We start from the raw sequence: 26,735 nt of genomic DNA, 5'->3' as shown, positions 1-26,735 counted from the left end.
CATTAAGATATCCGACCCCTAACTCTAATCTCAATACAATACAAAACATTGTAAAATGATACATCAGCGGCCTCTAAAAATGTTATCTCGCTATCAATAATCAGTTGTCTCGTTGTCACGTTTCAGATAGCCTACAATTTTATAATACTACACAAAAGAGCAATTACAGCGCAGAAAATAAATGTTTTTTGTATGAAAACTTTGATTTATTTAGTCACGTGTCAATCAGAAACAGATTCACTAGGGGACAGAACTGTCAGCCTGTAGCCGAAATGGAAAAAAATAAAAACAAGGTCACCTTTGACACTCAGGTATCAGTCTTGTCATGTCACATATGATTAAATATCAAATATTAGTCACACATTCCTCATTTCAAGCATGAGTAATTATACATTTTATAGGTTATTTTAACTGATGTATTCTTATTTGAATTGAAGGTGCAGCTGAGGATTTAGCTAAAGCCAGCGGTGAGGTTAAGGATTGCGAAAAATGAAAAATTCTTTTGATTATGATTTTAGAGCTCAGAATTTCGCCTCTGTGACTTTCAGGAGGTCTGAGGTTTCAATCGAGAGGTCTCGAGTCGGGGTTAATAAAGGAAACTGGAATGTGCTTCGTAGTTAAATGCAAGCGATCAATGGTAACAAACCAAAACAATCCAACCTTTCCATCAATCATAGGTTAAAGCACCAAGTTTTTTTTTCATTTCTGTCAATACATTCCCTGAAATGCTACACACTGTTCCCTAAACCTCTGATGATTTAAAACACAAGCAATAGAATATAAATATTATCATTATATATTTTGCGGGTGTTCCAAAGTTGTATTTCTTGCATTGTGTCCCTCACAGGACAATGATACACCCACTTGTCTGATTTGTCTGATTCCTTGACAGTGTTCAGGCTTCAATGTGGGCGTCAAATTGAAGGCCCCTGAAGCCCCTTAACATTTTACATCTAAATGTAAAAATAAAGTCAACTTCCAGAAATTTAGACTGCTTTTGCTTTCGTCGCTGCTTGTTCAATCGTCTCTGTGAGTGTCACAGATCAGTGCGATTATGCAACTGGAGACTGACGCAACTTTTTGGAAAGTGCAGAGGTCTCCTTCTGTAACCTCTTCCTTTACACAGACACACACTGACATTAAGTACAATGGGGGTCGTTTGACCTTTTGAACAGAATTCCTTAAACGGACCGTATAACCAGCTGCAAATGTCAAAATCAATCCCCCCGCAGTCAGCGGACTCTTTATATTTCTGTAGTTATTCACCAACAGGCACATTTTGTACTCAACAATCTCTACAATCTGATTTCTACTTTGATAACTTTTGTCTTCCTGCCACATTTTTAGATACAGGCCTGTGACATATACTGTTTTTTTAAAATGTTTTCAAAAGCTGATAAAATGCACCTCTAACAGTGTAAGATTATAAAGAAAAAAATTTCACCACATGTCAGATTGTTGTCTAATACTTAAGCTATTAAATCTAATTAAATATTGTGCAATACAAAACTATTGTCTGTTGTCTGTTGACTGTACATGTAACCAAGTATTATAGTCGTAGTATATATACTATTTCAAGGAGTTTGAACTGCTTTGAAGGTCCCACAGCGAACGTCTCAGTCCATTGGCAGTTCAGCCACTTCCTCTGATCACGGAAAGTATGAAGCAACCAGAGGCAACCAAGAGAGACAGAGAGAAAGAAAAGCGTGTTTCCACAGAACAGACAGAGAGGGACGAGGAGGCAGAGCGATGGGCGCGATGAGGACAGGTGTGTTGGTGGTGTTTGGGCTGCTGGTGCCAGTTGCCTCCTCTGGTAAGCTAGTTTCTTCACTTTCTGATCGGTTACATGCTGAAATGTTTGTCTATGGGCTGAAGGACATATAACCTGGCTGGCATTGGAAGTCAGTAAGGGGCTGATGTTGAATCAGTTTGTGACTAAATTAATGTTCAGCACCTGTAATAAAAATCTCTGTAATCTAACACAGGCCTTTTCTGCTCAGGATAACTGAACATAGCTGTTTAAGGTTTCATAATGAGAGAGTTATCACATTTTCCATTTAATGTCATGTTACATTTAATGTCACAAATTAGTAACAGTACATGGAACACTGGAAGTAAAATTATACCAGTGATGAAGCAAACATCTTACTTAACATGATGTTTATTGCTCCTAAATTCCACATACTGCAGGAGCTTTGGTTATTTTATTCCTCCCACTCTTTTCAAAAGCTTCTTCCTATATCACATGTTGCAATAAATAAATCCAAGGCCGTCAGAATAAAGTACCCCAAAAGCGCAGTGCATATATTTCCTTTGGTTTTAACTTGAGAGGTTTCATGAGGAGAAGTTTGTGTGTATTTGATGTGTTCCACGTTTTCCCTTTTATGTAGTAGTAAGCTAGGATTGAGCAAAAATATGTATTAAAAATGATGAAAACACACTTTAAAGTTTTGCCAAGTATTTCAGTCAGATTCATCATGCTGAAAGAAAGCGAGCACGAATAAATAATCTCCCTCCAGACACCACACTCACAACAGTGAATTCCCGCTGTTAGAGTTTGTTAGCAGGGTTTCTGCCATGACCACATTGATATATATCAATGTGGTCATGGCAGAAACCCTGCTAAACAAACTCTAACAGCGGGAATTCATATATATATATATATATATATATATATATATATATATATATATATATATATATATATATATATATGCTTTAGTACTTGGCTGCATATGCTAACTTTGACATTGTGCTATTTTGAAACCTGGAACCCTGACAGTTGTTTGTTATGAGGGAAAGTCAAAATAGATGCTTAATATGTTCACTGGGCTTAGTAACAAACGATCACTAGAGAATTATCAGTGTTAGCGTTAGCAATGATGAGTTTCATCAATTATGTGAAATAGTATTCACAAGTAAAATGATCTTATTGTTTAAACGGATTGACTGTATTTCTGCTTGTTGCAGCTCATCATTTCCTCAAATGACACATTGATTGATTTTTTTTTCTTTTTCTACTTGATAATCGCCGTTAAAATACAATTGTGTGTCTTTGTGTCGCTCTGTGAAGAGATAACACCATCCCCCCATTTATTACATCCATTTCATCAGTAATACGGTTACTTTTCTTCTGGAATAGTTAACAAAAACTTGGACTAAAAGAAATGTTACATCCTAAAGCAGCTACGGAAGAAGTTTAAAATCTTTTTTCAATTTAAAAAAAAAAATGGCTGATCTTTCCGACCGCAAAGCGAGATTCTCACTAAAACCACAGAGCAGCCACCGAACTAAGAGGAAGACGTTCGATCTACCAAAATGCAGATATGTACGTTCTTATTTCCTGTTTCAACGGGTCTGACTCAAATCTCTCATCCAATACAATATATAGATATATAGATATAGATAGTGTATAAGTACATTCATATATATAGATATATATTTATGAATAACATATTTCTAAATAAATGCAGTGGGCTTCTTTTGTGAATGTACAAAGCTATTCATGTACTACATCCATGTACCGTGAACTAAACTGCCAAAAGGGTGTTGTCACAGAAAATGTTTCACAATAAGTACAACACAGTAGAATGTACTGTCATTTTTTACTGGGAGACAAAGCCACAATTCTTTAGGGTTTGCAAAAGGATATGTGCACAATTAGTGGATATATAATACATACTCCAAGGTAATAGTGTATCATGTTTTAACTTCTTAGTACAATGCCATTTATTTGATATATTCACTCATTTTACCACTCAGGCTGCTTTTGAGCTGCAGTAATGAGAATTTCCCTGCTGAAGATAATGCTATAGTCCTAACTAATATTATCTTTAAAACATGGATCTGTAAGCAGGAGCAAATATTTCATCAATTCATCTTCAACCCCTTCTCCGGGGTCGGGTCGTGGGGGCAACAGCTCCAGCAGGGGACCCCAAACTTCCCTTTCCATGGCCACACCTACCAGCTCTCACTGGGGGATCCAAACATTTCATCCATCAGATAAAACAAGATCCACACTGAAATACCTATTTAGTGGAGGAAACATCTCACGATATAGAAATGCTGAAACCTTGCAGATAAGAAATCAAATAAAAATGTTGATCTTTTTCTGTCCAACAGAGATTTTTTTCACCGATCCAGTGATCTGCTACTTCCTGGACTCAATACTGGTTGTTTACTGCATTGTGGCCACGGCACTGTTGTTCAGAGAAAAGGTGAGCTCTACCACACCAGCTGTCTGCCTCGGGGTCGCTACACAGGGGGGGAAGATACAGTAACCTTTCAGTCAGTTACCACAACTCATTGTTTAGTCAACTGATTACTTAAAAACTGGTTTCCCGTATGTAAGTCTTTATCAAGTAGCCTGGCAATTATTCTTGGATCTTTGAATGTTTTTAAAACATTCTAAAATACCAGAGCAAAATGTCCATTTCAATGTCTCACAGCACAGACTCACATCAAATGTTTGGTTTTGTCTGACAACAGTCTCATTTAAAGGTGTTTGTTTTAGAAATTGATTAAGCTTTTATGTTGAATCAATGAATTAAACAAGCTTGGTGCAGCCCTGCTTTATAAAACATTCATTTTTTGAGTTCTTTATAAATGTTCAACTTTTTCTTGTTCTTCTTGTTGTAGTTTTCCCACATCCGATCCGTTATAGTGCCTGTAAGCATCCATCTTTTCCATTTCTCCACTGCTTATTGATTTATTCAAACTGTTTTTTTATTCATGAGCTCATGTGTATGTGCTGAACATGTGCCTTTCCCCTTTTTTGGTGTACCTAAACAGGAAGAAAACGATGGCATTTACCAGGTAAAGAGAACCCTCAAACCGATGACCAGACAATGTTTTACTGCTCTGATGGAAAATATTACTTCATAATGTCACGTTTCCTCTGCAGGAGCTTCAGAGACCAGAAGGTACCGATGCTTACCAGGAGATTAAACCATCAAAAGAAAAAGTAAGCAGGACTTTAAAAGTTTACATTTTCGCCTGTTCTGGGGCCTAAGTATCCAATCATTATATTGTATTTGATCTCTTCCAGAAAAAAGCTGCCAAGAAAAACAAGACTGAGGTAAAACTGTTTACTCACTCACATGGTCTCTCACTGTCAGAATTGTGGGATGAGGCCCAAATGAAAGGAAACGTTTCAGGGAAAAGGAAGTTTGTTAGTTGCAAATGTTAAAATTTTTTGTTCCATATTTTAAGTAAACGTTTCTGAATGCTTATTTATTCACTCAATCATTCTGCAAGGAGTAAAAATAATACTAATAATCTCAAACAATTCAAATTAGAACTCCCACAGGAGCCGTTGTTACTTTTCATGAAACTCATCAAGCTCATAACATTAACGAAGGCTCCGTTTCAGCATCAAATTCAGCCATCGTTAGTTTTCTTATCTACATCTGTGTGTCCTCAGTGAAACGCATGTTAAAGGCAAACTGTACCATGATTGAATAGTTATAGCTTGATTTAAACATTAGTTCCTCTAAGAGTTGATAATCCAGTCACCAAGGACCATTCCCAAATGTTAAAAAGTTGATCCAGATGCTCTGATTCTCTTTGATATTGATTTTGGAATTGCACAATATGATCACGTTTCATTACTGCTTTCACTGTGCAAGTTAAATTGAAAAACTCAGATTAAAAATATTTCTTTTGATTTTGCTCATATCAACTCCGAGAGCGAACAAAATACATTGCTCGTTATTAATGACTAGAAACTATTAATAATCTGCGGTGTTTCGTATGGGAAGATCTTAAACGTAGTGTCTCTCCTCCATAGTCGGCTCAAGCGGCGTCTCTGATCCTTGAAGACGTCGCTCCACCTCCTCTGTCTGCACACTGAAGTCCAGCAGCCTTATGACACAGCATTGCTCATTTCATGTGGAACATTTATCAGAATTAATGACCCAATTAGGGCAAGTATTTTAAATATCAAATAATGATCAATATATCAAGTAAAAATTACAAAAAAGCTTGAAATAAAATCAAGTTTGAGGCTTTGTATGGTAATGCATGGTAGTGGGCTTTTCTTCCTGCTCTCCTCTTGAACGAATTACCGTAGTGTGAAGAGTGTAGACTGCAATCCCCAAATCCTACAGCCACACTAGTAAGTATGTGGCTGCACGCTAATGCTAACTCTGCATACAGATGTGTATCAAGCATGTGGTTCTACGTGCTGTTTTGGTGGGTTAGCATGCTATTCTTTACGGATTGGGGGCAAACATTGCAGAACAGTTACAGCAGAAGCCACCTAGCGTTGTTACTTTGGTTATGAATTCCAATTTGGACGTCACTGATGCACTATGAGAGCCGCTTGTAGCAGGGCTACAGCTCGTGGCTCACACCAGTGCGCTTGATAAGTCCAACTAAATGGCATTAAAGCAAAATCAAAACACTTGGAAAATGTTTTAATGATGTTTACAACAAAAGAGAACTGTACAGTTACAGTAAAATGTTATTTTAATATGTGTATAAAAACAAAACCAACAAAAATACAGCAGACAAATGCATCAAAATGTACTAAGTATCGAGATTCACATACTTAAAACTCCTACACAACCTTTGAGTTCTTCGCCGCCATGACTGGAGGCAGTTTAGTTTGGTTTTATTTTCCTTATTCGTCATTTTGGAGCAGTGTGTCTCAGCGATTTGTCAATGATGGAAAGCAGGATTCTTTACGTTAAGACTCCTGCAGAGACAATTACTAGAAGACGTCAGAATAAGAAAAAGGGACAATAAATTGGGGAAACATTGCTTTAGAGGAGCCCATGCTTTCCACGCGAGTAGTAAATGTTTTACAGAATGCAGTTCTTGAGATACACAGACAAAATATTTACATGGTTGGCGTTTCCTTTTTTTTGTTTTTATTTTTCCTTGTTGAAAGCTATGGTCACTTAGGCTGTGAACTGATAATCACACACATGACAAATCCCAAAACATACAAAAATACATTATCTTTAACCTACCAAGAGTAAGACAGTTCTGCAATTAGTTCCATGCTGTGACAGAAAATAAAAAGATTACAACAAACAAACGAGACGCTTTCCACGCAAGTTCTTCCTGGAAATATACCAAAATATACATCTAGCTTTGGAATTACTGAGGCTAGGACTAGAGCCAGTGCTGGGTTTGTCTCCTAATACACATGCTGCAGGGTGGAAGGGAGCGAAAACAGAGAAAGACACAGGACAGAGAGATATCTTTGGTATCTGCAGTTGCCAAAAGGTAAATATTTGGATTTTTGCTTTGGGATCGCGCTTGTGAGGTCCTACAACCTCACCTGGAGTAAAGCATTACACAAAGTGTCACTGAAGCCTGTCGGCCAGAGGTCTTAGCCGGAGGGCCACAGTCCATGCAGAGTGAAGGACCGTGATGCATAGTGTCACAGCTGAGAAGAGTCCGTAGTGAAGAGACGACATGGGGGACGGGGGGACACAGCAGTGAGAGTCAAAACCTGGCCGCAGGATGTGTATTCATGGAGACAACAGGGTCCATGTTCTGGACTATACAGTGTAAAGATGACGAGGAAGAGACGGACACACTGAGCGAGGCAGGTATAGGATTCACACCACAGTCCTTGAGAGAGAGAGAGAGAGAGAGAGAGCGCAATGGAGGCAGGGGGAGTGGTGATGAGTCCTGAGCATGTTCAGTGTGCACAGGGTTGACCCTCAGTGTGTATTAACAAACGCCACCCAGCTACCACCAGATTGGTTGGTGTGTCTTTCGGAGAAGCCCGCTCAGTCTCCGGTGCCCACCCCCTGCTTCTTTAGTCCCCACCCACAGGCACTGAAACCGCCGAGTGTTTCCGGGGCGGATACACATTCGCATGTAATTAAAAGCAAACTTTTTACAGATGAATCGAGGACACGGTGGAGAGCGCGCAGCCGGGAACTGATGCCGAGCGTCGAGGGGGGAGGGGCCGAGACGAGCATCGCTCATATACAATCAAGTTAGGAGTCTTTGGTTAATGTTGGTACCACAGGAAAGCGTGAGCGCCGTCGTGTGGGAAAGGCATGTACATACCTGTACTTGGTCAGAGGGGAAAAATAAAAATAAAAAACAACAAAACAGGATTGTCAAACTTAAAGTGTTCAAACGTGGAGGGGTCGTCTATTTATGACAAAAAGTGACTTTGAAACAGTAAAGGAATACAATATACTCAAATAAACCTAAATCTCAAGTAACAACAAATCATTACCACCCGATGCTGAAATATACATCAGTGTGCAGCATAAAAACACCAAATTGTGAAAGAAAAACATTCAGGAGCACTGGTATGTGATCTGTCTCCCCCGTGTGGTGGCATTTCCCACAAGCCTTCACAAAGTACAGGTATGAACGGGCTTCTCCGCCGACACAAGCTTCTGTATTCATCTTTAACGTTCTTATATCTATATATTTTTAATATATTTCATTTATGTCATTAGTAGATTAAAGCGTGTTTCACTCAGTCTCGAGTTAGAAATGAGGTATACAGCCTTCATCGCCTTAACCGTGGCTCCACAGTTCCTTTTGTCAACCTTAAAAAGAAGCCAGTGTGGCCGATCCACGAGAGCATCGAGAATTCTCTGGATCTCTGGACGCCACCGGCAGAAACCACGACACTTGACAGTTAGGATCATTTGTAAAGATTAAACCGTCCAACTGGGACCCCAAACTGGACTTTGAACCATAAACGCTTTGGACTTTAGTTAATCAGTACCCCCCCTCCCCACCCTCCTCTTCTCTGGACAAAAAGCACTGTGATGCCTCACCATGCTTCGAAAATCACTATTGGACACCCAATGACAGATGGAAATGCACCATAAGGGTTTGCAGACTGCTCTCCTGATTCTCTCTTTATAAGATACTCAAACACTCTCTCACACAAACACACACACTTTATTAGAATTATTAGTAAAGCTTTTCTTACAGGTATCTTCCACCTGTTTGAGTCACACCTAAAAACATCGGTAGCAACATAATCATCCCAAGCTCCTAAGATGCCCAAAGTACACCGTTTTGTTACAGTAAAAACAATGCACCAGGTGAGCTCACCTCTCTCTCACACACTCTCTCTCACACTCACACAAAAACAATGCTACAATGCTCATGTCTTCTACGTAACAATAAGGCATAAATGATAATGTTAATCTTCTTTGTCAAACTAAGAAAGCCAGTGATCTTGCCCTCTCACACTATACAAAACAATTAAGGCATAAAGTAATATAAAAAATATTTTAAATGATTGTTAAAGACAGCACAACAAATCAAGTCCACGACAAAAAAAAAAGAATCTATTAAAAGATTAAGATCAGATGCTTCAGTCAGGAGCTTCCCATTAAAAGACCCTGCAGGTGTCATGCGCACCAGAGGAGCGGTCTCAGGTGTATTCTCGTTTTTGGTCGTCAGTTTTTGTGAATAAAAAAAATGATAAAGATTCTTGCAATAGTAAAAAATAAAAAGATTGAGGGGAGTTTTTTTTCTCTTTTTCGAGTAAGCATGATAAACACTACATTCAGTCTTGATAACATACTGGTTCAAATATAAAATATGAATATCTTACAAGGGTATATATATATATATATATTTATATGTGTAGAATTAAGAAAAAATTGTTTCTCCAATTCAGATAAATATCTCAGTAACATCCTATGGTGCCGATGGCCACTGGTTTATCTTGCGAGCACATGTTCGACTCTTTAGTAACTACAAACAGCACTGGAACAGGACCGGGTCCTTTAGGCCCGCCGGGGCCAGCAGCCGGACACCTGCCTAGCTGCAAAGAGAAAGGCTTTTACTTTGGCAAGAAGGATCTCAAAATAATATTAAACCTGGAAATACCCCATAAATAGTAGTACTAGAAAATAGCAGTAGTAGGTTGTCTTTTTATATGTGGTTTATCAGTATAAAGTTTGAATGGTGAGCCAGACAATGATTACACATTCTACATGGTTCTATACACAGAAATGCCTAAAGGTGAACCTTATGTTTAAGTGCTGCTGAGGTATATTCTGTCAAAATAATTCAAAAGAAAAGTACACTAGAGGATACACGTGACAGATCACGCTGCTTACGGTCTCGGTGATATCATCGCCGTGGTGATTTGTTTGTTTTTTGGATGTAGCACAGCGAGGCTACGTTGCGCGTGTAGTTTGGTCGACTTTGGTTCATTATTCTACAGGCAGATTTAGAGAGCGGGATATATATATTTCCCATAGCATGCTGGCTCAGAATGGCGGCGCTGAGAGGAGGGATAGTATTTGGTTATTTGAAGGCCCAATTCATACGTTTCTATTAGACAGGAGGTCTGAACCACAAAGCCTGTGTGGTCATAAAGCTATAAGGGAGCAAGCGTGCCTTTCAACAGCTCCTCTGCACCAGGAGTTCCAGCAGCAAGTTGTTAAAGCTAAAGTTTCTGTGATCCTTATCCAGCAGCAACAAATCAGGGTTATCCGGCAACGACGGCGGTGGGACAACAGGGGAAATAATTCAGCAGTGTGGGGAATAGAGATAGCGTGAACAACGCAAGTCAACTTGCGTGCTCGGACAGGTACAGAAACTACTGAGGAAAACCACTTTGGTTTAAGCTGCTGTTTTATGGCTGAATTTTAGTACAAACCCAAAACTCTTCCATGAACGCTTCAGAAAAGTCAAAAACTGCTACTAAAAAAAAGGAAAGTGAAATCAAATGGCCGGGCGATAACCAAGATCAGGCGTTAGGGGGCGAGGCCCCAGTGATGAAAATAAAATAAACGTTCTCATGCCCCAACCCACCAATCACCCTCTTTCTGGTCAGTTGTGCTGCCAATTCAAAAGTTGAGCGATGAGACACTTTGTCAAATAATAAAAAAAGGTAATCTTTGGAAAGTAATCAAAAATATTGCATTTCTATATTCTGTTGACAAGAAGAGAGATTTTGTACTCATAAATATACTGACTACACTAACCCTACACCGACTACACACAGCAATTATTTGAACAAATATTTTTGGTATATCTTAGTACGTAAGCCAGTCGAATGACTGCAGAAAAATAAAAACGATCCATTCCTCCCAAGACAGGCAGACTGCAGCTCATCAATCCAGTTTTTTGGTACAGATACTGTGCACAAGTAGATACGACGGTACTACTATCAAAGAAACAAAACAAAGAACACAATACAATAGACCCTACATAGCCAATGCCACCATACACTCGGTATGATGACCACCCCCCCAACTAGTCCTCCCCAAAAAACAGGCCGGTCAGCCTTGTGGATCATGCAGCTAGCCAACTCTCGGCATCTGCCCGAGCTGTAGACGACACATGCAGACTTCTCTACCTCCGACTCCAAACTAAATGTACAGTTCTCCGAACAGACGTCCATCCACAACACCATCGCTCTGAAGACCGCAGTTTACAAAAGCAACTCTGCCACCGCAGCAAAGTGTAAAACTCAGTGTTTCCAGAAGGAGAGACTCGGAGGGACGCGTCTCGCCCCTCCGACCCTTAAAGCAGTGATAACCTTTGTATCGGCCACTTATTACTTGTTTTTAAAGCCTTATAACCACGATTAAAAATAAAATAAAAACTTACTAGATTTACAAAGTTCTGAAGATGTATAAAAAAAAAAAAAAAAGACAAGAAATAAAAAAGTGTGTTAAGTTAATCAAAGATTGGGTGACACAAATCCCCATTAGTGATGATGAATATAGTGAAATTAGTAGTAAATCGTTCAGTTTAAATGTTAAAGAGGAAAATCGTAAAGTTTTTGGTATTTCAGACGAAATTCTGACCTGGAAATTTGATGTGTCAAAATGTTAACAACTAGATGGGGCCGAGGATATATATATTTTTTCCTGGACATTTCTCAAGGTTCACGAGGAGCCGCAGGTCAACAACAGTGTCCATCTGGCTGCTGTTGGTGGGAAAAAAAAAAAACATCCAAGAATCATGAAAAGGAACAGGGAAAAAAATAAAACGGTAAAAAAAAAAGTCAACCTCAACCTCATTTGAGGTCATTTTCTTTTTGGTGGCAGCAAAAGGATAAAATAATGATAGATACAGTGGAAAGAATGTTGGGTGGTTAGTGAGGCGCAGAGCCGAGACCCAACAGCCTCCCTACGAGGTGTGAGAGTAGTGCACGATGGGGGAAACACGGCGTCGACCCTGGACGCAGCCCAGCCGGCTTCACTGAGCCTTGGAGGCAGTGGTGATGGTCGAGGCCTGCACCGGCACAGTGGCCGCGCTGGATTGATGATGACCATCAGACGTGACCTGCAGCCCCCCTGGCCCAGCCGACACCAGGCTGAGGGGGGAGCTGGTGAGCACCGACAGGTTCTGGGGGGTCAAGAAGATCGGCGTGCCAGAAGTGTTGGCAAACAGCAGGTTGCCGTCCAGGGAAGTGATGCCACCCGAAGCCAGAGCTGTGCAGGAGAGTGGGGGCGGAAAGATGTTATTGGTAACTATTATCTTTTTTGTTTCATCAAACTTATTGCTCAGGAGGATTACTTTTCCACTGAGTAAATCGCTGTGTCCCCTCTTTCTCTCTAAAACAATAAAAACACAATTTCCCACTTTTATAGACAAGTTATTTTTGTATACTGGATTTAATTTAATTTATGGATTCATCTGTTGATCAGTTTCCTAATTAGTCGAGTCTATCTGTACTCTTAGAATTCAAGAAGCCACCAATATGAAACGCTCTACAGAGTAAACAATGTTGCTTCAGGCTTTTAAATCAGTTTTCAAGTCCGCTTTTCTTTTCTTGTCTTTTCTGTTTGTCGGTTGTAAAGACAAAGTATCCAAAACCCATTTGAGCATTTCTGCTTCAAAACTATCATCACACAAAAAACCTGGGACTGTATTGAGTGTATATAGCAAGGAATGTGTGTAGGAGGAATAATTGAATATACATACACTGATACACACCTTGGATGGTAGCCAAGGTGCTGTTGCTCATGAGGGCAGGACTCAGACCGCCGCCAAGGCCTCCGGTCAGACTGAGCAGGGCACCCCTAGACACAAGGACAAGTTCATTTAAATCAACAGAGACGACATCGGAACCCTGGGGTCAACACCTTAGTAGCAGTAATCAGAGGCCTAATCAACATGGCCTCTACTAACCCCGGAGAGAACTGGGAGGATGAAATCAGCCCCGAGTTGAGCCCGGCAGCAGCAGCCATAGCAGCGAAGCTGCCGGGTAACTGCGCGCCCTGCAGCGCCGCAGACAGCCCCGACGGCGACACCATCACTTGACCCGTCCCCAGAGTGGTGGCTATGGATGCCGGGACCTGGTTGAGGATGGTCTGTACCTTGCTCTCCGAGTTACCGGACTGAATGGTCGTCGGCGAGGGACTTAGAGACGGCGAGCTTGCGGTAGTGAATATCGGCGCCGTGGAAATGACGGACGCAGTGTTTGTGCCTTTGAGGCAGCGCGGGGGGAGAAACGTAAGTCAGCATTTATTTGTGTCATTTTGTTTGATTTGACAATCTGTTTTCCTGGAGGCAAACACATCTGTACACACCTGTGAACGACAAACTGGAGACGCTGGTGCTGGTGAGAGGCATCACTGAGTTTACAGTCAGAGTGGTGGGTGTGTTGATAGTTGGACTGCTCACAAGGCTTGCTGTGCTGGCCACCTGGGCAAAAGAATGAGAGGACTGAATGAGATCTGGTGTTACGGTGCAATAAACTACAGCCACAAAAACAAAAAAAGGCATCTTCTGGCATTGAGCCAAATCCAGAGAACAATGATCACAATGCAAATGTCATAGTAACCTTGCACATAACAGTAACAGTTCGTCAGAACAGACACTTAAACAATCTAGAAAACAATCCTTGGAGGAACAATTGAGTGTAATTGTGTCCTTACTAAAGGGCTACTGGGGGTATAGAGGGTTTTGATGGGGGTGCAGCCCCCTCCTCCGCTGCTGGGAGGGTTGATCCTCTTCTCTTTCTGACGGCGATTGCAGAACCAAACCCGAATCACCTCCTTCTCCATGTTGAGCTGATCGGCGATCATGGTGATCTCTTCAGAGGTAGGTTTTTGGTTCTGCTTGAAGAGGGCAAAAAAGCCAGAGAGGCCCTGTGAGCACTGATGAGCCCATTGAATGTACGTCTGTTACTTGTTTAACACTGTATGCTGTAAGTTTAAACTCACTTTCCCAGCACAGATCAATACAGACTTCATGAAAATGTGCTTCTAACCTCCAGAAAGCTCTTTTCTAAGGCCACTCGGATGTTGGTCTCAATACTGGTCCTCTTCTTTCGTCTGCGGTTGATCCCCTCGATGCCCATGCCCGGGGAGCCCAGGGCACTGGGGCTGGACAGGGACTGGTCCGATGTCAGGGTCTCTGCACAAACAGCACCGACACAAAGGGAAGGGAGGAAAGGTAAAGACAAGGCACTGCAAGGGATTTTTTCGGTTTTCGGGTGGTTGAGGGACAAACCTGCATCGTTGAGCCACTTCTCCAGCAATGGCTTGAGTTTGCACATGTTCTTAAAGCTCAGATTCAAGGCCTCAAAGCGAGAGATGGTGGTTTGGCTGAAGTCGTTTCCATATAGCTTCCCCATGGCCAGGCCAACATCGCCCTGGTGAGAAGGAGGGAAACGAAGAGAGACAGAGAAACGTGACAAAAAGAAAGCAATTAGAAAAGACTCACAGATGAGTTAACCATTGTTCCATACAATATGAATTTGTTAAATATCCAGAGGGGGGGGGAAAAACACACCTGTGTGAAGCCCAGTTTGATGCGCCTCTGTTTGAAGATCTTGGCAAACTGTTCTAGTTCCTCCAGGTCACTGGGCTCCTCCATAGTGGGCGTGTCCAACCGCTTGGATGTCGTCTGAGTGTGGGATAAGGACTGAATGGGTGTGGATGCTGTTGTGCGGGTTGGAGTGGCAGGCTGCAGCAAAATATAGAATGGAATTGTTATCGGGCTGAGGAAGAGTTTGTACATGTAAGAAAATACACGTGGCATAAAAGAAAATGCACCAAACAAATTTATGAATGTTGGCTTTGTGATGTGATTATATTCAAATACCTGGATTACTGTGGGCAACGTCGGGATTACTGAAACACATTCTCTCAGAGTTTTCCTGCATCATTACCAACCTGAGTTGCAAGGGTGAGGCTTTGTTGAGTCGGCAGGAGGTTAGCTTGGCTTTGAGGTAGATTTAGAAGACTCTGGGCTTGCAATATGCCTAAAGAGTGAAAATCATGGCAAGATTAAATATACACATACATATTGCTTTTATAACAATACGATATACAACAGCCATCTTTTATCTTAGTTCTGCATGCAAATCAAACAGGGCGTGTGTTTGGCTCACTCTGTTGGGCCTGTGTTGGCTGTGAGATGATGAATTGCGTAGGCTGCTGTAGTGTGGCGATCGGGTGGCCGGGCTGCAGCAGGACAAACTGAGGCAGACTGAGATTCTGCGGCTGTAGCTGCTGAAGGAAAGGCAACAGTTATAAGTAGCAGAAACAAGCCGTTTATCATGGTGCCGTACTTATTGATGTGGAGAAAAGAACAATCCTCTCCATACTATACTGTCATGAACTTAAAGCAAATATACCGGCAAGAGCAGAGTACCAAAAAAAGCCAGCACTGTTCTTTGCGATTGCGTTTCTCAAACCAGACGGCATATATTTATATTTCATTTCCATATAATCCACATTTCAGTCTAGAAAATGTTTCCAGAAAGACATTCAGAAGCAGACTCAAGAAATAATTTAAAAAATCATCAACTTAAAAAAATAAATAAAAAAATAAAAAAGATTCATGGAGTTAAGGAAATTACATATACATAAACCTCTTTTATTCTTTTAACTTTCACTTTGCTGTAAAACGTATACATAGAGCAATCATTAATACAATTCCATGATGACCTTCTGTGGCACACACGGAATGGGTTTAGACAGTCGAAGCCTTTCAGGACTGCGAGTGTGGTCCCAAATATACATTAAGGATTTGCAGAAAGACACCCGCGGCTGATTGGAGCTTACAGAGGCGATCTGGATGGGCTGCGACAGGGGCAGCTGGCTGATGGGTGTGGCTGCGGGGGACGAGATGCTGGACCCGGTGATGCCGTTCTGCTGGTTGGCTGAATGCTGCACGGCTGCAGCCAGGAACTGAGCTTGGGCCTGCTGGATCAACATCTGCTGCGCTGGGGTCAGGGTCAACTGAGGGAGAGAGGGAGAAAGAGGGGTCAGAGAGGTTCAGGGGACAAAGGAGGGTCCGAGGATTCAAGTAGCTCGTAAGGAAATCAGTGTTATGTTACTACACGGATGGGATGATTTAGTGTTGTCACAACACTTTTTTGGCTTTGATACATGTGAAAGGTTAAATATTTTACTTAGAGATAACTATAAAACCACAATGGGATATTGAAAAAAAAAAATTGTTCCATAAAAAGACTTGACACACCGGTCTTAACATGGCGGCCTAAGTGCAATAAAATAGGTTATTTATTCATCACTCACTTCAACATCAGGGGGATTACATTGTTTGATGCCATTGCCAGCAGTTGTTTAAATAGCAACTGTGGTTTACAGTCATGAGCTAGAATATCCTTAACGAATAGACCCTGAAGTTACTTCCCCATCATGTTGCTGGGTCAATATTCTGAATGTTTATCCTAAACTATTACTTGTTATAAAAAGGTATCAAAGTTGTACTAAAAGCATTGATGTTGTGGCAACACTAATATGAGCCCAGACAGGCAATTGAGAACAAGATTCATGCAGCTAGGCAAAGGCACGATGGCAGAAGAGCATGTGGATGTCCCATTCAAACTCAAATCCACATGCACGATAAACATTCAAACACATTCAATCTGGCCGGCCTTCTCAACTGCAGCATGCCCCCACCCCCAGGAGACCATGGATGGATATGGAATGTGTTGTGTGGTCGTACGTCCAAACCAACCCCTCGGCGTTCTGCGACGGGTAGAATTTGGATATACCCGAAGAATTGCTGGTGAGCTGATAAGCAGGCAGACACAGCCACAGGATCGGGGCGAGCAGCCATTTCATCACCCGATCTTTCAGCAAAAGGTTGACAATGTTGAGGTGGTGGCCCAGATGCATGGCCGCGAGCACGTTTGAACACTAGAACGGGCCACTTACTCCTGCAATCTGTCCCCCGGCCAACATTAGCTGAGTTTGAGGCAATACGCTCTGCTGGACGGAGGTCGGAAGAGCGCTCGAGTCTTCAGACTTAGACTAGTGGAGGTGAAGCAAAGAGGGAGGCTTACCATAAAAAATGGCAAAGATCTTAAATGTTTTTGTTGACAGCAATTTCAATGGATGAGTAATTCAGACCAAAAGGAGCAGTCTAGATAAAACACCAAATAATACAATGAGGCGTACAAGTGAGAAGGGGAGTTTTTAAATGCGCTGCAGCCTTCAGAGACAAGGAAAGCGTGGAGTGGAAGAGTTGAGATGCTAATTAAAATAACTGTTATGCAGTGCATGTAAATTCTGCATAGATTTGCATATTCTCAGCCATCTGTTTCCGAGCAACCGCAGAGCAGCTAATTAGCATACAGGGTTGATTAATCCGCCGTGTTGCCAGGCGACACACGGAGAGGCTGGCTCATTTAAATTAACTCCTTCTGCTTGTGCATATGTGGGTGCGGATCAGCGTACCTCTGTTCAAACTTCAGACCTAATTTCATTGTAATTCTACGATTAACACGTGTGGTCACACCAAAAACATTATTTGCGAGAGTCCTGCCACTAAAACTGTGTTTAAGTATGGGATCATGCGCAACGCGTGTTACCTGTTGGAGGATGGCTTGTGCGTGTGCATTCGTGATTGCACTTGTGGTCGGCACCGTCTGCCTCTGAAAGTCAAACCCATTGATTTGGATTCCTGCAGATGGAAATACAGTTAATGAAACGTGCTGTCACAGGAACAGGGGAGATTTTTTTTCATTGTGGTTTTAATTGGCAACATAATTTACGCTCTTGTTATTTCAACACGGCAAATGAGGAAGCCCACAGTGAACATGTGGCGGCGTGCTTGAGCAGAACATGGCGCTGTCAGGTGGAAGGAAAACATTGTTTTAACAGTGACAGCAGCTGTGATGTCCCAGAGTTGTTACACATCTGCATGAATTTGGTTGGGCAAATTTAATTGATGACACTGATAATGGCAGGTGTGAGTATTGCCTCAATTCAGTGCCACGCAGTGGTGATTCAAAGACGAACACTCAGTCTCCCATGTTCACTTTTAGTTTGTTCCTTGGTACACAAACTCACTCAAGCAGCAACACAGAGCAAAATCGGTGTGATGTTCGATGGGCACAAGTGAGGACAACTTTGCATTTGACAAAGGACTGCAAACAAGGAATTTGGAAAGCTGCCATGTCTCTTTTTTACGAGCAATACAGAGGTCAACACAGTAGAGATTTTTTTTCTGATTTGCACTTTGCAGACATTTTCATTTTGGCAGGGAATTTGAAACCTGTTGAATGAGGAGGCTAAATTGAAAAGCTTAATCTGTGTCTGGTTAAAGAAAAATATGGAGGTCACTCACCGGTGTTCCCGTCACCACTTTCCATTGCACATTTAGTAGTTCCTGACTGATTATTCACTTTAGCATCTGGAAGAGCCAGACAGAGACAGATAGTGAGACAAACTCACAAAGACCGCTGGTGAAAACATAACAATTCTGTCTCTGTAACTTGAGGAAGACTCTCATGAGGAGGGCAGCCCATAATTGCATGACATTCCAACTCTGCAGTTACATTTCTGTCACATTCACCATTCAAAGTGACAAAGATTAATGAGCACAATTCACAGACACATACTGGCTGCATTCACAGCGAGAACGACAACGACTGTCACATTAGCGCAATACAAAACATGTAACGTTCACCACGGAGGGAGCCTTCCTCAACTTTTGCCGTTCCACCCGAGGGCACCAAAACAGCAGCAAATCCGACGCAACCTCAACAAACTCACCCGCGCTCGCTCCGGCTGGGTTTTCGAGCATGGCTGCAGAGACTAGCCTGGGAAATCGCCTCAGCCGGGCAAACCCACCGGCAGGGCGTCCGGCGCTCTGTTCCTCCTCCCACTCTTCACCCTCCACTGATCAGCGGCAAGCGGAGCGACACACAGACACAGCGGCACTGTCCACCACACGGTCCACTGACCAACACTGGGACACACACACTGGGGAAGCCAGCAGGGTTCAGGCTAACAGCTCTCCCTCTCTCTGTACTTTCTTACTTTTAGCTTTGCTGCCCCTCTCCCTTTTACAGTGCCTACTTTGCTATTCCTCCCTCTCATCACCTCTCTCTCTCTCTCTCTCTCTCTCGCCAAGATTGTCTGTACTTCTGAAAAAGTTCAACCTCTCTTTCTGGAATGAAACAAATGACAAGTGCAGCTGGCGGTCTCCTCCAACCGCCACCCCCTCCCCACATCTCCAGCTCTATAATGAAGCATAATCAGTATTCAGCTGATTAAAGCCGTATGCAAATTTGCCCCTACCTCGTTAGCAATGCAAGGCTTTGAAGTCCTGCGAGCGGCGCATTTCACACCAGGCTCTGAAAGCTTTCTGCATAATTTAAATCCCTATAAATATTTATCAGCTCATTAGCATATTAATTGGATGGCTTTTGGAGGACGATAAAAAACAGGGGAATAAGGACGACACACAGGCGGGGGAAAAAAGTGCTCAAACTAGCACTTGCCTCAGAACAGGGAGGGAAGGCAGCAGCACAAGACCGATTATTGTGCAAGAGCACGGCTAAAAACTAATTAGCTAAGAGCAGGTAAAGGGCGGAAGGTATCCCAGAATGCAATGTGAGGCCTGTCGGCAATGGTCTGCACATGTTAGCAAGGGGGACCAGATTAATAGGACGTCTCAGACTGGTTGTTCGAAGTACCTTCAGGAGTCATGGAGAAAAAAAAAAAAAAAAAAAGAAACGAGAGGGGGTGGGGTGGCCTGGGCTATGAGTGCGAGGGGGGGGGGGGGGGGGGGTCGTTCAATCGGAAATAAATAACTTCACATTAATCCACCACAAGCCCGTCATTACTGCTAGACCCCCTGTGGCTAAAGCATTCCTCAGCGAGTGACTTAAAGAGAGTGGGCGGCGGGCTGTTGCCGTCTATGTTTATGAAGTGTTCGGGGATTAGCATATTTAGATTAGCTTTACATTCCATTAGTATTTCATTTCAGGGCCCTTTTAAAAAAAATTCCAGCATGCTTCGAGAGTTACCGCAGCGGGGAAACAGCCATGCTGCGGCGCCGCGTCGGTGTCCAGTGAATCAGAGGACCGGACGCTGTTCCACAACAAAAACAACAAAAGAAGCTCTCATCAACTTGTTCACTTCTCCTGCTACCTGACGGAAGGCATTTTGCACCTAAGCTGACCGCATCAAACGGTGCCAAAAGGGCACGGTAGCATCATCAAGAGCCAACAGACCTTTATCAGCGCGGCACAACGGGAGGGCAAGCGTGCCGTCAGGCAACGCCAGTAGCGGTGTCTATACAGAAGCTGGCTTGAATGAAGCCCAACAACACACCTGAACCTGTGGTGGTTGCTGGTATTTTCCAGGTGCATGCTCAGAGTGTGGTTGTTGGAAATTATTATAAAAGTGGATGAAAATAAAGTGGAAACATCTCTGGCTCTTTTCTAAAGCTAGAGGAATTTTTAAAAGTTGATTATTCAGATAAATGTCACAGAAAACGTTTGAAAACGATTGAAAAGACTAATCAGTGGGTATTAATGTTAGAAAAAGTACATAAAGTAGTAGCCAATTCATTTTCTGTTCATCATCTACATGATCAACATATACAATTGATTACATAAATGATATGTTGTGACATACTTTCATGCTAATAATCCTTGTTGATCGGAGTTGGTTTGTGGGTTTTTTTCAGTTGGCAAACCAGGAACTAGATGTTAACCATTTTCTCATTATTTTATTTTCTCATTTTTTGCTATCTGTTTCACAAATGGACGCAAACTAGTGTTGAAGAGTTATTAATGTGCTACTAGCTAACGACAATTCAATGATTATCATGAAAAGAAAGAAAAGACCAGCCATTCACCAACGTCTTATTTAGCTACCGATTAAATATTGACTCTTTTTGGGGGGAATTTCCATTAAGGCAATGGCCTTTTATTTTGGTTTGAACAAAAGGTCGATCCTTTAAAAAATAAAGCAGGCAAATCCTTACATTACAAGCTACTACAGAAATGTAATCTGTGTATTCTCTAGTGTATTCTCTAGTTCTGCTACCTGCAGAAGGAAATAACAGTCTTAGCATTAAAGAAATACTACATTACTAAAACGCTTACTGTTGATCTCTTCAAATATTTGGTTAAGGTCCAAACTAATGTTTAACAAGATGGTCACTTAATCAATAGAGATGCCCAGTCTGTGTTAAGGACCTTTAAGGGATCCATCTTTCTGAACTCTTCACCAATCACATCCCGAAATGAAAAAGAAGATGTGGATGAAAAGCAGTAATCGGCCATGCACTGCAACACATGCAGAGTTACTTGGTTGATTCGTTTGCAAAACGCTGTTGTGGAACAATACATTAAACAAATATCCTGCAAAGAATTTTAAATAGATATCTCATTAGAACCGTGATAGGGGATAGGCTGGCAGAATACTGCAGAGCCGTTAATATGAGTGGAGAGATTCAACATGAGACAGGGCTAAACTTAATTAGTACATCCAGCCTCTGCCCTTCTACGTGCATTCATCTTAAAACACGGACTGCATTAAAAACAATTCTCCTTAGAAAGGACAGGTCTGAGCACCGGGACATAAACCAAAAAAAAAACCTTCAGCCTTCTGGTTGAACCAGAATCAACATAAATAACTGTTTAACGTTGATGTACATAGTGTTATTAAACTGACACAAACTGACAATATATTGTACAAACAGCAACACTGCACAGAGGCAAGAGGATGAACAAAATAGGGTGCGCTGTAATTTGATGAGGGGTAATGCAGCTAACACCACTGTAAGCTACAGAGCTATCTCATGGGTGGTCATTAGCAAATGTCTGTAGGCCTGCTGGAAAATTCAATCCAACTAAATTAAAGTGAAGGTTCTAGGGAGTGGAGAGTGAGTATTCAACTCCTTCATAACAGCACATGCAGAGGTTAGCTTTGATGCACTGCTACAGTCCGTTCGTACAGGCAGTTTGAATCCAGATAAATTAAAATCACCATATATGTAGCGGATACAAGCAATAACTGCTGGCTTCAAGTGCTGTGTGCTTTTAATACTTAAAACGCATAGTAAACAAATGTTTGGGAAAATGTTTATTAGTGATCTTCCTCATGGCGGACATTAGAGAGTCCTAGGGGACAGAAGCACAAAAGATAAAGACATCTTTCACACATAAGCCCCTCTGGTTTACGGCTTGTGATGGCCTCCATTATGTGGATCATGTCATCATTAATCACTTGTAACTATTTCTACTGAGAAAAAAAAAAGTTTCCAAATGCTACCAAACATATAGCCTGATATAAACCAACAATTCAGTATGTGGTTGTTTGAGCTAAACAAACCCTCTTTTTACAGATACTGTCTGATCCCGAGGCAGATGTCTGCTGCACGTTCCTATATTCCTAAAAGGACATTTGAGTTTCGATCAGCAGACACAAGTGGTCATCTGTTTTGAGCACACCCCACAGCTCTGATTAGTTGATGTGATACTTTCCTCCACAGTGAAAAGGCTCAACTGACTGCAGCCTTCGCGGAGGCCTTCCCAGTACTTTGAGATGGCATGTCCTGAATTTATTACTGCGAATGATGCATTATTCATAACAACTGTGTTTACAGTAATGAATATTCATGATGGAACTACAAGGCTAGAATGAGTGGAACTGAAACTGATTAAATGAGAAAAGTAACCTAAGTGTGAGGACACAATTATATCAACTCTTCTTTAAAAAAAAGCCTGGTTTATTATGTTAATGTATATTATTATGTAAGGGCTTATTTCCAGACAGTGGACTTTTTTCACAATACGTTAGTCTGTTCATTTTTCTTGGCTTTGGGAAATCATTTAGTCTCCCGTCTCTCCTGGAGACATACTACTGTCGGTAAAGTGATTATATCATTAACATGGGCAGAGTCTGACATGGAAATATAACTGTCAGAGTAAAACAAGCAATATTCTTAGAATAAAATAAAAAATTAAGCACATCCATCCATGTACTCTCGCGTTGGGGACACTTATATTGCATTGTATTTTCTGTAAAGGCACCCTTAACTGGGAAGTTAAAATATAGTAAAATTGCGTAGTATAATAAAACTCATCATTCTTTTTTTTCTTTCAAATAGCACACTGAACTTCGCAGAGCTGAAAAGGAAAAAAAGTGCCATCAAGCAGCGTCTTGCCCGGCCATGAGTGAATGGTAAGAATGCCCTGCCTGTTATTATTGTGGCTTTCCGGAAGTGGGCCTCACCACCCCTCCCCGGGCCTTGGGGGGATTCACAGGTAAATCTTTGTATTCAGCCCAGACAAGACTCGATCAAAACTCCTGTAACAACGACATCCTGTACGGACCCAGACCAAGTTTTCCCCCAAAACAGCTCAGTCAATTAAAAGTTGTACGAATAAATTAAATATTCTAATGAGAGAGGCGAACAGTTCGCCATCAGCGCCGATGCGACTCACAACTTCAAGTTTTTTTTTAAAAGTGCTCAACTCTTCTTCAATCCAACTGTAAGTTAGTTACAACTTAAAGACACTTGAACATTTATATTTGAATCATTTCTTAGCGCCATTAAAACGAGGGCTACGGTAAAGTAAGCGTGTGACCGACCGGAGCCAGTTACGGAGGAGAGTTAGCCAGTTAGCCAGCCACTGCACGCGCGGACAGTACACGTTTCTATTTTATTTTTCTACAAACGCTTCGTTCAATATTTACACATCAACTGTGGCGTTGACGTGCAGTTATTGCGTCCGGTGAGCTCCAGCTGAACTCCGCACTCGGGTCGAGTCGGGCCCGCACGAACAACAGGCTGCTGAGCACAAAAGGCTGAGGGGGAAAACGCCGAGGTGACACCGTGTATATAACAAAAACACAGCTTGGCTTCATTCTGTTCTTAGTCCCTCTAAATAGAATTATAATTTTTTTTAAATAAAAAAAAAACACACACACCAGAAAACGAGCGCATACACTTCCCCGGTTGGCCAAAAATGAATATGCAAACCTCTTCCAAAAGCTTCGGTGTGTGCATCAACACAAAGCCAAAGCGCTAGCAGCAGAGCTAACGCTAGCCTGCTAGCATCCCCATTTCAGTCAGATTGCCTTAGCGAAATGTCTAAACGTGTTATGTACGAAACTAGACCCGCGTCGGCGATTACTAATAAAATATGCTAAATTGTGTTTTTCGACAGAGGTATGAATATGTAACGGCGTACAGCCGTCTAGTCGCACAAAGGGGGGAGGCATGTTTCCATGTAATTTGCCATCGCACTGCAATAGCTGGTTTCCTCCTCTGTCAAATTACAGTTGGCTAGCTGTGTGTAAACTGCAACATGGCTGAATACCTCCTCACCTGAGAGTCAATGTGCGTCTTATCTGTACTACGTTCGTCGCACACCGCGAGTAAGACAGTTTGAATATGAATATGTAAAATGCTGTAATCATTACCTGGTCCTGAACTCTCATCTTGACTCGCTGCTCCTCCGTCCGCCATTTTGAATATTTAACCCAAAATCCCAGCCCTGAGCCTACCAGTGCCACGCGCACGCACACATGTACATACATGCACACGCGCCCACTTTGGTGCACGGTATACAACAAACACCTCCTCACCTGTGTTTTTAGTAGCAACATGTTGGTTGTTCTTAGAAAAACGTTGTAATCATATTTAAAAACAATTTATTTTAAATAAGTTGTTTTTTAATCATAATCATAACTTGATTTTTGTTGACATAAATGCTGTGCACTGAAAAAAAAAGGTTTTGGTTTTTACATTGGTGCGTGGATTTTTTTTTTAACCTTAGGTACTTCTATTCGGCCACATAGTAAGGAAACATACTTGCTCGGTGACCATATGAGTCAAGAAACCAATTAATATAATCTTACATCCATCCTGAAAAGAAAACATATTGTGAGTTGACCTTGCCTTGACCAGAGAAGGAATATTTCACTTCTCTAATATGACGGGATGGAAAGTGGGGACATGTTTCCTTTTATCCCAGCCACTTCCTACATTTTACTCATTAATCTGCACCGCTTATACCAAGGAAAATGCATTGCCATAAATCCCCTTCCCCATTCAGCTTTTTCAAGAATTAATTTTGAAGCTCAAATTATCATGTGGCTTGATCATAACTATGAATGGTTTGAAACCAACATTTGAATGATCCCTAAAAAATAATTAATGTTTTATGGGACTTAAGGGATTTGTTAGGGCATTGCAGTGATGTATTAACTGTAAGTACAGTAACTAAACAAATAAAATAATACTCATACTGACATTCTATGTTATAGCGTCTTCTTACAACTAGTGTGTTACAAACCACTACAACTTCATATTGATCAAACAGGATAAACATTGTTCATATCCCTATTGTTAGGCTTCTAATGCGTTGTGCAAACTTCTCAGTGAACATCAAGTTTGCAAACAGTTTTTGTGAAAGTCATTTTTACAAGGTAATGCAATACAGAATTTAAAATCAACTTGCATTTCAGTTGCACAACTATGCAACGACAAGGTGACACGACAAAAACAAGCGCAGACACAATCTTTGATAGTTAACCCAAAATACCGTAAGGGTTGATCTACCTACTGGTTAACGGGACAGCTCCACCTTCACGGCATGCAGCTTGACTATTGGTAATTTGATTAATACAAATTTGCACCAGAAATAATCTTAATCAATTAAAAAATAAAATAAGACTACCTAAGATGTATCATTATCTTGTGATGGTGCCTTGTGTTAAAATGAAGGTAAAAAACTTTTTTTATGTACATTTCTCTCACATTGCATGTAATCATGGTTGCAAAAAACTTGGTATATAGTGACGTTATTATACAAAGACTACAAGCACTGTACGTGATGAGAGGCCACGGGGTACCTATCCAACACACATGGGTTAATAGGGTCACAATAACTATTGTTTGTTGTTACATTTTAATCTAGCTGTGCTCCGCTTGGGAAAGACTGCTTGTTAATTTGCATGGCAAACACACAAATAGATACAAACATTTAACATAAACCAGCATATGAGAGTAAAAACATTACATCTTTTTCATGAAATTCACAAAACCAGGCATTACTTCTAATATTTATTGAAAGAGAAAAGGAACAGTACCGCATAGATTTATTCAAGTACTCAAAAGTACATTTTTTATTCTCTAACTGCACAGTATTTAAATGTTTTGCTTAGAACCCACTACAATTAAGAGAAAGATACTTTACTTGTTTCTCTGTAACTGTATTTATCCAACAGCTTTAAGCTGGTAGTTCAAATTAAGACTTTACATTTTTGAGAGCTGGTAAACTACAGCCCATAAATGAAGATCAAATGATTGAATAGCAACTTTTTGGCTGGAAATCACAGACAGAAAACAGTCTTTAGTTGGGTCTTTAGTTTAGTTTAAATAATTGTTTAAGACCCATATCCAATAATTCACAAAATATGATTATTATTTATATATAGAGATTATATTAAACTACCCGACTACAAAATTAACACCATCCCCTGTCAGTGCAATACTGCGGCCTGCAGGTCAAACCGAGTACAACCGCAGGTGTGGAA

General features: G+C 41.3%; 2 protein-coding genes across 13 annotated transcripts; one reads left to right on the top strand and one right to left on the bottom strand.

The window, feature by feature from the left end:
- The first annotated feature begins 1,668 nt into the window (after positions 1 to 1,668).
- On the top strand, positions 1,669 to 7,037 carry LOC119228373 (high affinity immunoglobulin epsilon receptor subunit gamma-like). Its single transcript, XM_037487817.2, has 7 exons — positions 1,669 to 1,813; positions 4,123 to 4,217; positions 4,639 to 4,668; positions 4,792 to 4,815; positions 4,904 to 4,963; positions 5,048 to 5,077; positions 5,789 to 7,037. The coding sequence occupies exons 1-7, from the start codon at positions 1,750 to 1,752 to the stop codon at positions 5,849 to 5,851; spliced, it is 366 nt and encodes a 121-aa protein (XP_037343714.2). The 5' UTR covers positions 1,669 to 1,749; the 3' UTR covers positions 5,852 to 7,037.
- On the bottom strand, positions 6,400 to 24,746 carry pou2f1b (POU class 2 homeobox 1b). Of its 12 annotated transcripts, none has more exons than XM_037487802.2 (15): positions 24,618 to 24,745; positions 18,517 to 18,582; positions 17,759 to 17,850; positions 17,103 to 17,198; positions 15,981 to 16,157; positions 15,305 to 15,425; positions 15,087 to 15,175; positions 14,704 to 14,877; positions 14,422 to 14,563; positions 14,180 to 14,325; positions 13,845 to 14,027; positions 13,497 to 13,611; positions 13,096 to 13,393; positions 12,889 to 12,986; positions 6,400 to 12,395 (listed from the first exon to the last, which is right to left on the bottom strand). In XM_037487802.2, the coding sequence occupies exons 1-15, from the start codon at positions 24,661 to 24,663 to the stop codon at positions 12,160 to 12,162; spliced, it is 2,079 nt and encodes a 692-aa protein (XP_037343699.1). In that variant the 5' UTR covers positions 24,664 to 24,745; the 3' UTR covers positions 6,400 to 12,159. The 12 variants fall into 12 exon arrangements, with proteins under 12 accessions (XP_037343699.1, XP_062421213.1, XP_062421205.1 ...); XM_062565229.1 differs by having other exon boundaries at positions 12,901 to 12,986; XM_062565221.1 differs by having other exon boundaries at positions 14,180 to 14,335; positions 14,423 to 14,563; positions 24,618 to 24,744.
- Positions 24,747 to 26,735: the final 1,989 nt, after the last annotated feature.

The sequence above is a fragment of the Pungitius pungitius genome, chromosome 10 (assembly GCF_949316345.1).
Source record: "Pungitius pungitius chromosome 10, fPunPun2.1, whole genome shotgun sequence".
Taxonomy (NCBI): Eukaryota; Metazoa; Chordata; class Actinopteri; order Perciformes; family Gasterosteidae; genus Pungitius; species Pungitius pungitius.
The sequence above is the reverse complement of the archived record's forward strand: the minus strand, read 5'-3'. Positions and strand labels throughout refer to the sequence as shown.